This window comes from Elgaria multicarinata, chromosome 2 (assembly GCF_023053635.1).
Source record: "Elgaria multicarinata webbii isolate HBS135686 ecotype San Diego chromosome 2, rElgMul1.1.pri, whole genome shotgun sequence".
Taxonomy (NCBI): domain Eukaryota; kingdom Metazoa; phylum Chordata; class Lepidosauria; order Squamata; family Anguidae; genus Elgaria; species Elgaria multicarinata.
Genome location: NC_086172.1, coordinates 32,714,692 through 32,733,270, shown reverse-complemented (window position 1 = coordinate 32,733,270; position 18,579 = coordinate 32,714,692). Strand labels below are relative to the sequence as shown.

The 18,579-nt window shown below is 40.3% G+C and overlaps 1 protein-coding gene across 1 annotated transcript in view; it reads left to right on the top strand.

The window, feature by feature from the left end:
• Positions 1-18,579, top strand: part of PMS1 (PMS1 homolog 1, mismatch repair system component) — a 54,139-nt gene that overhangs the window by 17,429 nt on the left and 18,131 nt on the right. The window contains exon 5 of the mRNA XM_063116266.1: positions 4,511-4,674. Coding sequence (XP_062972336.1) covers positions 4,511-4,674 — 164 coding nt within the window. The remainder of the gene's footprint in view (positions 1-4,510; positions 4,675-18,579) is intronic.

Genomic DNA, 18,579 nt, shown 5'->3' with positions numbered 1-18,579 from the left:
TTGTGTTGTCTTATCCTCATGGAAAGATTGTAGAGGCAGCAAAAATATTTTTTAATAGCTGCTTTGTTTTTAGTTTTTCCTCTGGAGACCAGAGGAAGAATGCATGGATGGTATTGGGACAGGGCAAGAAAGTTTTGGACCTGACAGCTTTTGAGGCCTTCCAGCTTCTTTCAGAATAGAGGGGAAAAGGATCATATGTACATTAACAATAGTCTATTGCATGACCCTGGAAAGTAGATGGAATGAGAGGAGAGGTCTTATTATGGATAGGTAATTGGTAAAATAACAGAAAGTAGAGAATAGGAATAAATGGTGAATTTTCCAAAAGCCTGGATGGAAACAGTGGGGTCCCAGAGGGATCTGTTTTGAGACCAGTGTTTTTCAATTTGTTCATAAATAATCTGGATTTAGGAGTGAGCTGGCCAAGTTTACTGATGACACCAAATTCTTTAAGATAGCTAAAACAAAAAGGTGTTGTGATGAGCTCCAAAAGGATCTCTCCAAACTGGGAAAATGGGTATCAAAATGGCAAATACAGTTCAAAGGTATCAAAATGGCAAATGCAGTTCATGCACATAGGGGCAAAATATCCCAACTTCACCCATAGGTTGATAGGACCTGAGCTAGCTGTGACTGACCAAGAAAGAGCTCTTGGGGTTGTGGTGGACAGCTCAATAAAAATGTCAACCCAGTGTGCAGCTGCTGTGAAAAAGGCAAATTCCATTAGGTAGAATTAGGAAAGGAACAGAAAATAAAACTGCTAATGTCATACTGCCTTTATACAAACCTATGATGTGACCACATGTGGAATACTGTGTATACTTCTGGTCAACGCACCTAATATTTAGAGTTGGGGAAAATGCAGAAAAGAGCAACTAAAATTATCTAGGGGCTGGAGCAATTCCTGTATGAGGGAAGGTTAAAAACGCTGGGTCTTTTAAACTTCGAGAAAAGGTAAGTAAAGGGGGACATGATAGAGGTGTACAAATTCTGCACGTTGTGGAGAATGTGGGTGGGGAGACATTTTTCTCCCTCTCTCATAATACTAGAACCCGGGGTCATCCCATGAAGCTGATTGATGGGAGATTCAGGGCAGATAAAAGGAAGTATTTCTTCACACAGTGAATAGTTAAACTATGAAATTCACTTCCTCAAGATTTCGTGATGGCCACTAATTTGGATGGCTTTTAAGAGTGGATTAGACAAACTCCTGGAGGATAAGGCTATTAATGGCTAATGTTCCTGATGGCTATATTCTACCTCCTGTATCAGAAGCAACAAGCCTATGTACACCTGTTACTGGCGAACATGAGTGGGAAGGTGGTTGGCCAGTGTGTGATCAGAATGCTGTCTTAGATGGACCTTCAGTCTGATCCAGCATGGCTCTTCTTATGTTCTTACCATTGGTGCAGGAATTGCCTTTTGATTATTTTAGTGTATCCTCTTCACTATAGGAGCTGATGAGCCACAAAACTGCTTTTTAAACTTGGGGGAATTTAATACGTGGGATGAAGTTTGGTGAGAGAGCCTGGGCCTCCTGGTGAATTAACTGATTGGCAGAATAATCCTAACTGAGTGTTGAGGGGAGTGACGTGATGGAAGATCCACACTTCTCAAGCCATTGCTGCTCACTGTGGCGAGAGGTGGGGCATGTTCTTCTTGGATTTTTAACCAGTGGTGGTTCTTATTAAACATTTAATGGCCCATTGTAGCCAACGGAAAGGAAATTAACTACACCATCTTCAGACTGGCATAATTAAGTGGCTCAATCTCAGGATGTTTTAGGGAGCAAGGAAACTTTGGATCCAGCTAATGCAAGGCTGCTCCCATTCCTGAAACACCCTTTTTATTTGCTACTGCCAGTGGGAGTTCTGGAGGTGTTTTTCTGCAGTATATTGGGGGCCTCTGGGGCAGATGTGATGCCCCCTGGTAGATGTGCTCTCTGTCAACATAGTGGCACTTCCATCCCATCCTAATCCCCCTCTGCTGGCCTTCAGCAGGATTTAGGACTGTGGATCTCTGGAGCAAATGCAGATCTGATGCTTGAGTACGTCCTAGATAATGACTGATTGGATTTTAAAAAGACTGCAAGGCTAAAGTAGCTCCCAGACCACATGGAAGATATTGATTGATTGCAAAAAGATAGAATTAAATTAATATATTTTTAAAAAGGAAGAATTGTGTTTAAGTAGACTAAGCAAGACCCTTTTCCGTTAATAAAGTACATTCAAATAATAGTAGAATGCATTTCAATAATAATTTCATTTTCAAGCATTATTTTTAAGAGACTATGGCCTTAGCTAGACCTAAGGTTTATCCCAGGGTCGTCCCTGCCTGCTCCCGGGATAGCCTGTGTGTCATTTACATGAACAGGGATGACCCCGGAACGATCATAAACCTTAGGTCAAGCTAAGGCCTAACTGTAACAGTATTACCCTCTAAACATGTTGTATTCTTCCCAGTGTTTTCCATTAGTTGCATTTCTGAGTAATTGGATTGACCCCCACCATATGTCATCAGGGAGAATTAGCTGAAGTGTTTAACAGCAAATCACATTGATTTAATTGCAGCTTGTTGCTAGATTCACCATTTTAACAAAGAAAACGCCATCATGGTGCGATCGTAATGAGAACTTTGTATATTATAGCTATACATGGTAGGGCATTTAAGCTGGTACAACATGTACTTCATAAAATGTATTACCAGAGCAGTTAAATCTTAAGAATTTTCTTGTTAAATATGATAGTGCCTCTTTCATTTTGCTTGTAAATACATGATCACCCTGATCATAAACACTTGTGCAGTCATATCTGCTTGCACCCAAAGTGTAAAGACTCTTATATAACATCCTGTTTGAGGAAGGAATGTGATCGTATTACGATTGCAATAGGCCCTCCCTGAACACTTTCCTCCTGATTTGGTGGGTCAAAGGATCAGGATTTATGTTATTTGCTGATTTTGAAAATAAGGACACTTTTATGATCCTCTTTATTTAAGTGGCTTTGAATGCTTCCTGATTCTAAAATTCAATTCACGAAAAACCTTTTGGTTAACATGTTAAGGACTTTCCATAGTCATTCAAGCTCCAAAATGCTGAGAAATTATAGCTGTTAAGAGCCATGCCCTTAAAAGATAGGTTGTTTAGGCAATATTAATCTGATATGGTATCTATGTGGCTAGTTCTGGCTTTAGTACTACCTTAGAGCTGGATGTATGTCAGTGGTAATAGTGGACCCAAGTCCCAGATTTGTTCATTAGCTGAAATAGCAGTGCATGCTGGTGTGGGCTGGTGGCCATTTTGAATATTCAGTGCCTGGCTGTGGCTTGTCATGTCATGCGAACCAGGGCAGCGACGGTTGTTTAACCCCCAACAAACCATGAGTTATGTGGGAGTTGCGTAACCCTCGCAAAAACCCCACTGCCCGGGTTTACACAACACAACAAGCTGTGGTTATGCGCTGAATATTCAAATCCTGACTGGCATGTGCTGCAGCCCATCATGGCTTAAATACCCCATGGTGGGTTATTTTGATTATGTGAACCAAGTCATGGAGTCTATGCAACTGACGCTACCATTCTATGTTACAAGTACCCAACAGCAACCCATACCATCCAAATAGAATGATAGAGTTGGAAAGAGTCTTGAAGGTTATCTAGTCCAATCCTGTGCAATGGGTAAAAACATTTTAAAGATCTTCTCTTTTAGCTAACTAAGTGAGAGAATGGACAGGATGGAGATTGTCCACATTATTGTGCTTGCTAAATTCAAAAATAAGATATTATCAGATTACATGAAGGTCCAGCTCTGGAGGGGATTTTCTAATCTCAGAGCACCCCCCCTCCTGGACCCTCCCAGCTCTCTCTATGAGGTCAGAAAAGAGGTGTGTTGGGTGTGTGGTGGTTGGTGGGAAGGGAGAGGACATGGGTCTGCTGGCTCCACAGCTCTCTCAGCCCCCAGTCCTGCTCTGAGTATGGACTCATCTACACCAAGCAGGATATTCCACTATGAAAGCGGTGTACAAAAGGCAGGAGCCACACTACTGCTTTATAGCGGTAATGAAATGTTCGGATAACTGTAGGGCCCCAATGACACATACCATATACCGTTTTCATACCACTTTCATGTGTTATATCCTGCTTGGTGTAGATGTGTCATGTGCCCCAACAGTTGTCAGTGCACTTCAGTACCACTCAAGAGCTGCTCTAAATGGATGCCCTTCCATTGCCTGCAATGGAAGGGGATGTTCTTTTCACCATCTAAAATGGCATAGGATTGCCCTCTTAGGCTCAATCCTATAAATACTTACCTGGAGATAAATTCCATTCTATTGTCTAGGAGACAGTTGGTTTATATAGAATTAAATGCAGTATGTGTATCCTTGCTCAGATTCATGCTCAGCATATATATTAATATGTCTACCAATGCAGGAAAATAGAATACATTGGTAGAAGCAAGAGCAGTTAGTTATCTTTGTCAAGTTTATCTATCCCCCGCTTCCATTTCTGGTAGGTACAACTGTAACGGTTCTGAGGCTGTTCAAGAATTTACCTGTAAGAAAGCAGTTTTATTCAACTGATAAAAAACGTAAGGAAGAGATAAAAAAAATCCAGAATCTTCTGATGGCATATGGTATTATAAAACCGGAACTGAGGATAGTGTTTACACATAACAAGGTAACAAGTATCTTTCCTTCAAAATTGCTAAAGTTGTCACTGTTATGGTTGCAGTATTTAACCCAGAGTATTCAGAACTTCAGATAAGGTCAACTTTTTGTGGCTCAGATTCCAAGGAAGTTAGTCATACTAAAATCACATTGAAATTAATGGGAGATAACTTAGTAACAACTGCCTTGTCCTGTTGATTTCAGTGGGACTTAACCATGACTAGCTTTCTTTGATTTGGGCAGCTATCTCCTTGAATTAGGTTTATTGTTTCTAATGATGTCCTTAATGCTATATGTATATATTAACATTAATAAGCAATTTAAGTATAATGGCATTTTGTTCAGATGAAAACGTGTGAAGGTTGGGGTAATACTGTTTGCTTTTACTTCTTTATTTATTTATTACATTTCTTTACTGCCCAATAGCCAAAGCTCTCTTATGTAGGATTGTTATCCCTACCTGTTTCTTTATTAATATTCCAAGTGAGATCACTGCTGTGCCACTTTCCTATTCTCTCCTTCCCTGTCCAATCAGCTATTGGGAATAAGACTTTAGTTTTCTGCATATTGCTAAAATCCTTATTTTTGCCATTTGAATCAAACGTAGATTGGAACAGGCATTCATTCAGTATTTATTTATGATATTTCTATACTGCCTAACACCTGAAGCTTTCTGGACGGTTCATAAAAATTAAAACCACAAGGTACAGCATAAAACAATATAAAATCTTAGAATTACAGTATAAAAGTAAAACCAAAAATAAAACCTAGCAGCAATGCAGAGATTTAAACTACAGATTTAAAACAGGAGAGCTAAAAGACTGTGCAAGCTGAAGATTTGTGCTTGCAAAAGCATTCCATGGGGGCAAGGAGTTTGCATAGTGGGAAGAGGGGAACTACAGTAGTGCTCTATGTGGCAACAGTTTTGCACCTTTCTCTCTGGCCTGGTTCAGACAACACGCTAAACCATTCTGCTTAACCACAAAATGGTTAATGGACCATTTTGTGATTAAGCAGCATGGTTTAGCGTATTGTCTGAACCAGGCCTCTGTGTACAGTGAGACCTTGATGTGGCCACATATAAGACGTAAGCTCTGTACCTGGCTTCTTTCACCATCACATCCGTTAAAAGATCTGTTTTTGCCTTTCTACTTGAAGCAGATCCCACTCAAAAAATGTTTATTGTTGTGTTATCCTCTCAATTGTGGTAGGGGAGGTAAGCTTTCTTGAACCTAGATTTGAATTGTGATCAAGTGAGGTGAATAACGCTCCATGCTCGTATTTTCATTCCCTGCCACTTCTTCAGTTACTCTCCATACCATGCAAACCATTTATTAAACTTGGTGGCATTCAAAAAGGGGATTGAAGGGTTTTCTTGAGACTTACAAAGAGGAAAGAGACAGGGTGCAGCTGCGGACCACGACAGCCATTTTCCCCAACCTTTGTGAAATGTTCTATTAATTAATTCTATTACAGAATAGCAGCAGTTTCTGACAACTCATCTTTCATATAACTCAATATGAGAAAAGAATCTTGCTCAAAAATGCCTAGAGAGTTATCCCCAAGACAAGAGTGCCATCTAATGGTCAAACTGAATTTGTCAAAATACTTAATGTCTCTATATTTTAAAAATGTTTATCTTTATCTACTTTTTTACACTTTAGTCTTTTGAAACATCCAGATAATATCCTTATTATTTCATTTGGTTTGAATTTTGTAGAACAAATTCTTATAATAAGAAAAGCTATCTGTGGAAAAAGCATGGATCATACAGTTTTACTGAAAGCCATGGTGGTCTTTTGGCTGAGTAGAAGCTACTCACAATTTTTGGCGTGTGTGTGTTTTCTGCAGTGTTAAAAAATGCGCCGCCCCCCCACTACTTGATGATTTTTTGTTGCTGCTTGTGAAAATGTTCTCTTGTTTATTTATGTTGGCATTGTTTGCTGTCGGTTGGCATTGTTTGATTGACTACATAACATCATGATGTCAACTAATTTACTGACTATGAGAATGACATCACCCATGAGACACGGAAGGAGATGAAAATAGTTAGCTGGGTGGCGGAGGGAGCAATATTGCTGAAGCAGCAGGGGAAACAAAGGCACTGAAAAGGATCAGAAAAAGATGAATGTTTGCACAATCAAACTGTTTTGGGGAAATACACCTCTAAAATGAAAACCAGAGAATAATAGTTGCAGCAATAGTCCTCATGACAGATTCTGTAGAATCTAATATTTCTTGAAAATCAAAGAAAAAATAGGAACCATCTGTAACTGTTCTTGTCCTCGTATTTATAATGGAATTCTATAAATCAAGATAGGTAGAAAGAGGAGACGTTCTGAAATGGACGCAAGCAGTAATTTACAGCAGAGTAGAAAGGTGCTGAAGACTCAAATATTTTCACAGGTCATGAGAAATAGTAATTGGGTCTAAGCAAAAGTATATGAATTTAGATCTCAATCCTGAAAAGTTCAGGAATTATTGCTCTAAATTGGTTAATCTGAAAACGTTTGGACAGGCTTTATGTGAATATGTTTTTTGAAAGTCTCATCTTTGAGATTTTTCAACACAAGAGGTCGCTCATTAGCTAGAGCACAATGCAAAACATATAACCTGAATCTATAGGCCATTTTATTAACCCATTATTAATTTATTTTTCTTTTGTTACTAGATCTTTTTTGTTCTTCAATATTTACTCAGGTACTACCTGTCTGAACATATATGATAAATATATTTAGGGGCAATATAAAGAAGTGTTTTGATGTATTATGGTGAATCCCAACCAGGGATCTTCTCACATTTAATTTCATTTTCTTTTGTTCACTGCCTTGGTACTGATTACAAATTATTTATATATAGGCTTTTTTCTCCTGGAATTGTGGGGCTTGGGTTTTTAACGTTTCTTCCTTAATAAAAGCCAAACTTACATAATTTATAACACCCCAGTAAACTTTAAGAAGTTTTCTCATTGGGAGAGCCGGGAAGGGGAAGAGAGAATTTTTGAGACAGGAACTTATTAGCAGATGAAATTAACAAAGTGTCTAAATGAAAAAGTAAATTGGTACAAAGGACAGGAAGAGAGGAAGGTGTGAGGTTTCTGTCCAGACCAGTAGCTCAATAATGAAAATAACAAGTGGAGTGCAAACGAGTCACAGGATATGGTGTTGATTGCACCTCCTCCTCACACAAACATAAGGAGCAGATCATATGAAAAAGGTGATGGCCTGGATTCATCCTTGCAATGTAGGAAGAATTGAAATGGATGGTTGAGTTTATGGTGAGACAGTAATCTAAATGGATTATCACATATTTCTGAGTGCAATATTTCAGCCTAGCATTAGTATCTGCTCTATAGGTTAACCTTAGCTTTAAGTGCTTAAGAATTGCCATTCTTTGGGTGTCTTTGCATATTATGAAATTGGTTATATTTTACTATATATCCTGTGGCAGACTGGAAGAAGCCAATTATGGCATAATGTGATGTGAGCAAATCATTCCCTCTGTTGCCATGCTTGGGGAAACCAAAGAAATATTTAGAGAGAATTAAAAAAAAACCTGATTGGAGAGAGAGAGAGAACCATCTCAACCCAAAGCAGTCCAATGAGGAGTGAGTGTACTCAGTGGTGATAGAATACTTACTGACTGACAGGGTGAAAAATAGAGGAGTGGGGGTGGGATGGAGTCTCCTGGATATTTTCCTAAAAGAGCACATAGATGACTCACTGGAACAGCGAACAGGAGCCCATTACACTACAGTGTTTTGGTGCAGGCTCTACTTGTACTGTACAAATGGTCAAAACACACCTGTAGGGGGAAGGAGGGCAGGTTGTGTTACTGCACAGATGATCATTCGAAGAATTGCCATTGCAGGTATGCAACCTGTCTTTCTTCTTTGTGGTCTCTAGGCAGTCACACATAAGAGAGGGTAGCAAGCTGACCATTTAGAGGTAGGAATAGGGTGGTTGTCAAAAGGTTCTGTGGCAGACATCATAGTCATGAAACTCCCACTTTGTGCTCTCCTTTATAGGGTATAACATTATATTGTCCCATGGAGAGAGATCTTAACCATTGCTGTACAAATTAGACAGTGTGCGTTCTTAAAAGAGCAGTTGCAAAGAGTGACTCAAGTGTCAGAGTCTCCAGAGAAACCGGAATTGGTGTGGTTGCACAGCAATTTAACAAGATATGCCCCACAAGCAAAGGCTATAGGTGGCCCCATGGGTCTCTAAGTAAGATGCAGCAAGCATCAACATCCAAAGTGTTCCAGGAAAGCCAAAGGAGACACCTTTTCATGAAATCAATGACATGAAGAGACTTTGAACCTCAAAAACTCCAGGTCCAAAGAGGTGATTGTTAAAGGTGGTCTATAGCGTGAAAGAATGGATGTAGCAAACAGCACACCACTGAAAATTGGGTGGTAGTGTAGAATCCTTGGACTTGGAGCCTAGGGGATATGTATCAAAGATAAGCACATACAGAAAAAAAGGAACCACAAAACGTGTGTGTGTGTGCAATGGCCAATATTTCAGAGAGGATGCTCACGCAGTGTATGCCCAAGGCTAAAGAAGAGATTACAGTATTTATGAGCAAGAACAATTTGGACTGCAGCAGTGAGGGATTAAGGCTGAAAAAGCAATCAGTCGTTGCATGGCAGCATCTATATGGCTATGAAATAGGCCGTGCTCATCCCCTCATTGTAAATGAGTGCAAGGTTCTTTCCATCTCTATGATAACATGGGTGTGAGACATGGATGTTCCATAACTGCAAAGCTCGAATCTACCTCCAGCAAAGGTAGTGGCAGCTGATGCTGCGAGCAAGAGATGAGCTATTCTTCGTTAGAAATGGCCACCAGAGGAGAATAGCAGAAGCTAAGGTAAGGTAATAAAGGCTGCAGCTAAATGCCCTGCTTTTGGTTCCACTCCATTGAGTTGCTCTGCAATATCCATGATATGGGCATGCACCAGTAAGACAGCTAGGCGGGTGCATTTATCCTAGAACTTACGCAGGGCATGTAACAAGCATCCATAGTCCCTGATAACTAGTGCAAGTTGTTTATTGAGATATAACAATGGTGTAGTCACAATAGAGAGGGACTGATTTATCTGCTCTAGTAGGAGTGATGCTAATGCTTGAGAAGCAGGTAAGACCTTGAACATATTGGCATGCACACAGATAATTAATAGGTAGCAATTTCTATTGAGGGAACAGTACTGTGTTCACCCATCCAAAATGGGCATATTCATGCTGGATTGAAACATATGTGAAGGTGTCACTTGGAAGACAATGGCGTCATGCTGAATGTCTGCCAGATAGATAATATGGAGTATCCAAAATTGTTCCAGGATGTGTATCAATGAGTGCCTATTAAATTCCAGATAACGACTGATCTATACCAAATGGATAGAAAGACTCTATTTCTAAAATATTGTGCTTGAACCAAGCTGAGAAAGGCTATAAGGGTTGCAACACCTAAAATGTGTTTGGTGACATGGTGGTGTAATACATTCTGGACAGAATTGAATAAAGCTGTTCCTGCAATAATATGCAGGTCTACATTCTCTCTTTAAGTTGGTGCAAAGTGCAGCTCCTGTCAGCAGCAATTCATTCCAACCAGTAGAAAAACAGCTTTGAAGACTTAATCTTTTTACTAGTTTTTTAATATCCTATATTGCCACATTCTCCCATTAGTTTATTTCCATAAACAAATCTAGAAATAGGCTTAGTAGTCTACTTGATGTTTTCATATTCCTGAACCTGGAAACTTGAGACATTTTTGTTTTTGCTAGTAGTGTTTTGTTTTCCATTAGCAATAAATAATGTCTTGCTTAACAAATCAATCCTTGGTGGACTATGCTATTTTGACAACTTGGATTAGCTTGTGTGTCATCTTTTTATGAAGGTTTATTCTGCCAAGACATTCTTTGAATACTGATAATGTTGGTACTCCTGCCAGTATGGTTATGTTAGAAAGAGGTATTTTTTTGTCACCATGTTCCTTGAAAGCAAATTGAATAATGACATGATCAAAGGTAGGTTATCCTCTACAGTATTTGTTGAGTTTATTTAAAGTTAATGATCTTGGAGGCAGAGATAGTTGGGAGTATTGGGTGTTTACTTCTTGCCGTTTAAAGAATGTCAACATGTTTAGCCTACCATATTTTAGCCACCTGGAAACTTAAGCTAATTTTTACTCTGTAAAGGAAGCTGCTCCTTGGAATCTGAGCTCCCTCCCTGGTGTTCTGTAAAAGCAGCTTCAAATTCTTTGCTATTTAAAAATCTTCCATATCCCTTAGGAAACATTTATGCACATCTCTCTTTGCTGTTTGCAGAATTCCTTAATCTGCTGAAAGAAAAGCTATATATAACATACATAGCACGAGCTCTAATAAATAATTCTATTCCAGCTGTTTGCATCACTTTAGAAATAGTACTGTAAATAACTGAGCTGTTTAGATTGTGCCACTACCAAGGAAGTGCTAACCATTTCAGAGGCAACATCAGAGTGATAATGAGCTGTCATCTGTCCCAGCCTGCTCCTATTCTGCAATAAAGCACTATCTGGAAATGAATTAGACCTCTAGGGGGTTAAAAGGTCTTGTATGTATTCTCATTTTTCAGCTTCTGCTGAAAAGTATTGAAATTAGTTTCTAAAGTGCATTTTACCATATTTTGCCAAATTGGGGCATTATTGTTGGTTAAAAAATACCCATATTCAGGTACTGTTAAGAAGTACTTTTGTGAACATGTGAATAGGGACAAGGCCACATCGAGTAGCACTGCCCCCAACATTGCCCATATATTGTAGTTCCTCTCCCTGACATCAGCATATACAGCACAAGCATCTTCAGGGAGAAGTCATTTGTACATAGAGCTGTATGCATGGAGGCTTTCACACAAGTGCAGTTCCTGATAGTGCAGGGTTCCAGCTTACATGGAATCCTCTCTATACCGCTGTATACGTGAAGCCACTCTCCCTGTAGTCTAGAGGAGGGCAACTTGTGGCTCAACAGATGTTTTGGAATACAACTTTCATCAGCTCTAGCTAGCCAGAGCCAAAGGTAAAGGAGGATAGGAGTTGTGGGCCAAAACATCTGGAGGGTCACCCCTGCTGAAGACGTACATGTGGATGTCAGGGGCAGGGGTATGACATGTGTGATATCGGGCAGGGTTACCTGGCATAGGCCTGATTATATGTAAATACTTTTTAACAATACTTCAAAAGGGATAATGTGATAGAGGGATTTACAATTCTCATAAAATCTTCCGTTATATGATCTTTAATCCTCCACACACAATGCATTGTTTCCCACAATGCAGTACTCCACACAATGCTGGACTACTGTAGAGAAATATAGCTTCATTGTATTCAACCCAATGGCACGTGAGTGGATATCCCCTTCCTCTCTTCACCTTGCAGTCATGCCACCTCAAATCTACCCCAGTGTGTCTCCCAACCCTCTAGAACAGATTTGGGAGACATGGGACTGGAGTTGGGGGCAGAATCTTTTCCAGCAACAGTGTCCATTTCATTGTTAGAAAGACAGTATTTAGATTTTGCCCATTCTCTACTCTCTCAATATGAAATTGAGAAGTCAGGCTTTCTTCACTTGAAATTTATACTCAACTGATCGCAGGCATCGTTGGTCAGGATAGACAGGAAAATCTGGCTTTAGCACATCTACCTCCTGTATAACAAGTGGTGCAGTAGTAGCAAAGGAAACTGAGCTATGAAGGAAAGGAGGAGGGCATCTACAAGAAGTACGAAAGCGCCATTATTTGTTAAAGTCTATATATGACTGTATTAAGTTGCATTTTACAGAATCAGACCTTTAATCTCCTTGGCCCAGTGGTATCCAAGAGGTCTTTTGGAGGCTTACCAACTGAGATCTTTAAAGGGAAATACCAACAACTGAACCTGGGACTTTATGAATTAAAAGCATGGAAGACCCACAGTTGTGTTTTGCAACGTGGTGCGCTGCAGATGTCTCCATCCCAGATGACTCCATCTCTGTTTCTTTGTTAAAAGTTCTAGTGTAGAAAATAGGAACAAGTGCTTCATGCCAAGATTGGTAGAGCTGAGACCACTGATGACTGGGCGTGCACAAGAATACTAACAGACTGACTGGATTTGCTTGGAGGAAGACCAGGATTGATGTTGGAATTAATGTCAGCCCAGTCCAAAATGGGAGGTTAACAAAACAGGCTCCTGTGGCCATTTATATAAATCAGTGGCTAGGCTGTCTTCCTCAGGAAATGATGTGACAGAAACTGAGTAGATAGCTTGATGCTCACTATAACAAGTGGATTTCTAATCTATGTAGATGTTTTAATGCAGATGGCATTACTAAGATGTTAGGAACCCAGTAATAGATTCTGCCTTAAAATTGCTCTGTACATCTACTAAGGCAGTATTAATGAAGGGAATGTTTTGTGTAAGGAAAAAAGAATGTGCATACCCTATGTGAAAACGAATAGAGGGAGCATGTTTACTAGAACCAGAAAATCCCTTATTGATTGGTTAATGTATGTGTGAGAGATGGACACCTGTCTACTAGGAAATGACTGAGACCAACTCATCTTACTATTTCTCAGCTGTTAAATATTTTATGTAACAACACCTCCACCCCAAACAGGTTGAATTTGAAGTGCTGACCTAAAGGTGAAATGTTTTATATCCTATTACCAATTCCTTGAGTCATCTAGTTTCCCATCCATCACATTTTTCAAATGACAGCACATCATCTATAGCAGAAATGTTGTATCAGCTGCTTGTGTGTATAGAATGTTCTTTGTAATACCTGTTGAAATACTTGTCTTCAGGTCTTATAGGGCATATTCACACATTACAAGGAATGTGTAGATTTGAGTCCCATGAGTTGTTCCGGAATCCTGTAAAAGAGCAGGCCCCTTTCCATCAGTATTCAGTACAATCAGAGGATGCTGGATAAACATGTAGGGTCTCTCTTGTTTACTGCTTCACTTGTCTTCTGCTGAAGAATTGGAACTGTTGTATACAAAGATCTGTCCTTCATTGCTTTTCTTTAGGAGATAAAGACAGCTGTTTTCAGAGTTAAAGAGGCAGGACTTCTATCCAAAAGCTAGGCTGCTGTGCTGACTGGCCATTACAAAAAAAGAATCTCCGTGTGTAACAGCGGTGGCTCCTTCTCTTTGGCACCGGAACAGGCAAACAGTAAATAATCCTGTACTAGTAAATAATCCTGTTTCCTCCTATTATATTTCTGGATAAACTCTTAAAGAGGGATAGACTTTAGAGGTCAGAAAGAGGGCTCATGAGAGTTTTCAGGATTAAGAAAAGGTCCCAAGTGGGGAACGTATGGACAGGTGGAGGAGAGATAAAGGATGTCCTCCTAAGAAAAAGTTTGATGTGAGATAACAGGACAAGAATGGGTTGACTTAGAGCATGTCTACACCTAAGGACTTAAGTGCTTCTGCGATCCTTCCCCAGCATCTATACGGTTGTGAGATGTCCCAGAACGGAAGAGGACCCATGTGTGAGTCATTTTTTTCTTGAAGAGAAACCGTGTGCGCGCGGTGAAAAAGTAAACCCCCTGCCATCCCAGGGATGGCGAAATTGCTGCCACCCCACCTCCATGGGCACGGACCCATCCTGTGCAGCTCCGTACCCATTTGCGGACCCGAGAGGCTGTGCCACATCAGCTGCAGTCCTTGGGGTTGTCCCAGGACTGTGAAAAAACCAGGAAATCCCCGGTTTCAATTATCCCGGGGAAAGGCTGTGGTTGTTCTGGGTTGGCCCTGGGATCCCGTGTGTGTCATTTGGATGCACAGGGACAACCTAGAGATGACCCCAGGATAAATGAATCGTGTAGACATGCCCTTAGCTACCCCAAATGTTATCAAGGGTAATGAGTTATCCTGTGATGGTATTGGGTGTCACACTGTTGGCCAGAAAGTCTTGGAAGAGAGGTTAAGATGGCAAGAAGAGAGGCAGTAGTGAAGTGGACCCCTTTCCTCCTGTTACTTTTGTTGTCTTATAATAAAACTTGCAAGTCTAGGATGATGTCCATTACTTTCCTCACAATCACCATTCAATGAGGAGGGGTCAGTGCCTTAAGTGTCATTAGGTCTGAGAATCTTGGTCTGCTGGCTAGAAGAGGGCCAGCACTTGTCAGCCTTGACTCCACTGTTGCTGTGGGCCCTACAGCTTTGAAATCAGAACTGATTCAGACTTAACGCAGAATGATGTAGAACCTAGTTCAGTCATGGGAAAGAGTTTGGCTCTGTCTGGCTTCCCATCTGATTGAAGGCCAAAGGAGGGTGATACTCCCTATCACCTACAGCTGCAAGTTATGGACTTTATCTGGACCTGTGATTTACAACCTCAGAAATCTTCTGTGGGAACTGAACAGCAGGAGAACTCTGCAGGGGAGGGGGCTTCAGGTTACGGCATCAACTGAAAAAGGCGGAACAGAGATACCCCTTCAGATGTCAGGATAGATCGTCAGAAGTGGGGCTTTAACAGGCCCTCTCTGTATAAGCTGATGCACAGTTTGAAGGGCCTTTGCTGAGAATGTCTTAAATTCCTGAACTGCTTTCTTGCCTGGACTAACCGTGAATCCTGGGACTCTTGTCTTCTTGAACCCTGTACTATTAAACATCTATCTAGGAATGTTTTACTGGACTATAATTGTGACTTTGTGTGACTCCTAGCCTTGGGACTTTCTCTTGAACAAATAACATGCTGATAGCCTTTTGCTTATGCAGTTTGATTTATTGGGGCTGTAACTGTTTAAGCTTTGCAATGAACTCTGAAAAGATTCATCTGTGTAGCCTGATCTACTGCAATAAAGAGTTTTGTTGTAATCGACTTGCCAGGGGGTATCAGAAAGCCAGGCCTGATAACACTATGATTTCCAACTGAAGGGCCTCCCTAGAAGTGGAGAGGAGAAAAGGCATATAGGACACCGGGGAATCATTGTACCTAAAGTTAATTCATTTGACTCTTTCTTCCCAAATTCTGAAGAAGAAGCTACTCAGAATATGCACGCTTCATCAGAGGCCTTGCTATATATGTTCCATCTCCTGCAAAGCCGAAGTTGGTGGGAGGCTTATATGAAACTAGATTCCCACATCACTTTTTGGTAAAGATCACTGAGGCTACTTTTAATTTTATAGCTTTCAGTTTGACAGCTGTCAAACTAGAAGTGGCTTCAATCTTTGCCAAAAAGTTGGTGTGTGTCTAGTTTCATATGAAGCAGCGGGGAGGTTGGCACAGGTAGCAGTGGGCTAGGTGGGGGACCACTCCAAGTGTGTAGTCCACCCTTAAAAGCATAGGCATCCCATTGGAAAGTGAGTAATTTAAAACATTCCCTCCTCCCATGTGGAGGGAAATTAGGGGGATATAAGTGTACATTCCATGGGGAAGTGCAATTTTTTTTTAAAATGGGCTCCAACTGTGATCATAATTGAAATGGGGACAAGAGAATTAGCAGCAGACAAGACGAGTTGTGCCGCCAAGGCCCTCGGGATGCCAGGTGGAGCCAGCTGGAGGACTGAGGGGGAGGGGGGAACAAGCTATGCACTGTAGCGGTGCGCCCAATTGTCTGTTGGGTGCACATGGATTAGCATGTTGTGCGAATGCGCCCACTGTTTACAAATTCCTGCTCTCCCTATGTGTATGTATACCATACGCACACACAACATCTGCCAAATGAGAATAACAGTTTATGCATTTGATGAAGTGGTCATTAGTCCATGACAGCTTATGCCACAATGACATTGTTAGTCCTTAAGGTGTCACATTACTCTTCATTGTTACCTCTCAAATTATTTCCTTTTCTTACATGAGACATTCAGACATTTAAATAGAAATGTGCATCACAGAACCTCTTCTTTGTGATGTCATGTTGTTCAATATATTTCTTACCCTGTAGCATAAAGGAATGATAGTTCTGCTAAGATTTGTACAGTATTGCTAGACTTTGCCAGAGATCGAGGTGAAGTACTCCTACATTGCATTCTGATGCACTAGGTTTTGGCCGCCTCCTTCAGTAGCTAGCTGCTCCGCCAAAGTCTTTATCACCTGCTTTCCCAGAATGTTTCTCCTTTGAAAGAAAGGATTCAGATGAGCAAAGACAAATCGGAGTATGACAATGTTGACTGAATCTGTTAAGACTGGCAGTGGGAAAATCTAACAGAAAATAAATCATTCTCAAGACACAGTGGGGTTTTGCAGACACAGATAGATGACACCATGAAACCGTCAATAAAGAATATAATTCTGATTGGTACTGAATTGAGATTTATACTATAAGCACCATGCTGATGAGCGACAAATATTTTTTTTAAAAAAGCAATCACTGTTAGTTAATTGTGGACATAGAATTCATCTTTAGAATTTAGAAGCACTCTTGCATTGCTTCTGTAGAACCAAGCAATTCCTGATGATAGTATTATTTTCCACTAGAAATTACCTTTCAGTACTACACATGGCCTCATCTGCTTGTAACCTCTTAACACAAGATTCTAAAGTTAAGTCTTTTAAAACAGGGATGGCTATCAGGCAGACTGCAGACCAGATCTGGCCCCTGAAACAATCTATCTTGGCTAGAAGTGGTTTACACACAGAAAATGTGTGAGATATTTTTACACGTTACAAGTTGTCCTGGCCTCCAGGGAACGGCCTCCCCGGCTCCACCTTCTGTTTTGTGAGCAGGTAGAGGTCGCTGGTGCGGTTCTCATTGTGCCAGATATGAAGGGGAAGAAGTTGGGGGCAGGGAGTGCAGTTTCCTGGCTCCCAAGTCAGAGCCCAGTTGTTGCAGCCTCAGTGATCTTTAACAAGAAGTGGGGTGGGAATCTAGTTTCATATAAGCCTCCCACCAACTTCAGCTTTGCAGGAGATTGGACAGCAAGGGCTCTTATCCAGGAAACTGACTATTCTATGTTCCCCAGATGCTATCGAGGGGACATTGGATTGCTCTCCTTCCATGTGTTAAAGCCAAATTTCTCACTAGCAGCCCTAAAGAAGCTAAATCATTTGATCAGGTCTACCAGGCATTTATTTCTGGTGCAGATTGGCTAGTTCCCCAGTATCCCACATGGAAGAGAACAGAACTGTGCAGAATCAGTGATAAAATTTTCAATTCATATAATGCTCTACAATGAAACAGACAGAAGGCAAGATATATTTGGCTAACTCTGACAAACCTAAGATGGTCTGTATGTAATAATATATTTTGATAGGGTACTTTCGCAGTGTCATCATACTGCCTAGAGTCAAATTCTTTCTTGGCTCATCCTAGACCCCAGGTTTATATGACCTAGAAAATACATGGGGGTGTGTGAATGTATTTATAGCACAATTTCAGAGTATAATCAAGGTTATAAATCAAGTAGTGCAGGAAGCCTGTTGGAAAATCAAGTCACTTTCAAAAGTAAAGAAATGTAAAAATAACATAGCCTTTTGGTTTATCATATTTGGTTAAAAAGTCAGTTTGGAACTATGTATCCATTAGAAATCCTACCAACCCCAGTTGGAAAAATAAATTTAAAAAATCTTCCAAAGAGTAGCTGTATCTGCTTTTACAAACTTTGCATTTAGTAAGTTCTCATGTTCCAGAGCTCTCTTAAAACCTTTTTACTGAAGTGATCTTTTAAGAGTTATGTATATCACCATACAGCAGGTCAGGCAGTGTAATAACATCCTTGCATTAATCAGCAACTAAAATTTATATCTGTAGCATCACACTGATAGAAGCTAAAATAAGCACCATGATGTTTATATTGGTTCTATCAAAAACATCTTGGTCTAGATGTAAACATTTGGTTAAAATGTTAGCAATTTTACTGAATCTACATTCTGATCCATGACTCTGTTTATGTCAGAGTAGTTGGATTTCAGCTGGTAGGTCCTATTGGTTTCTTCCATTTTTACAA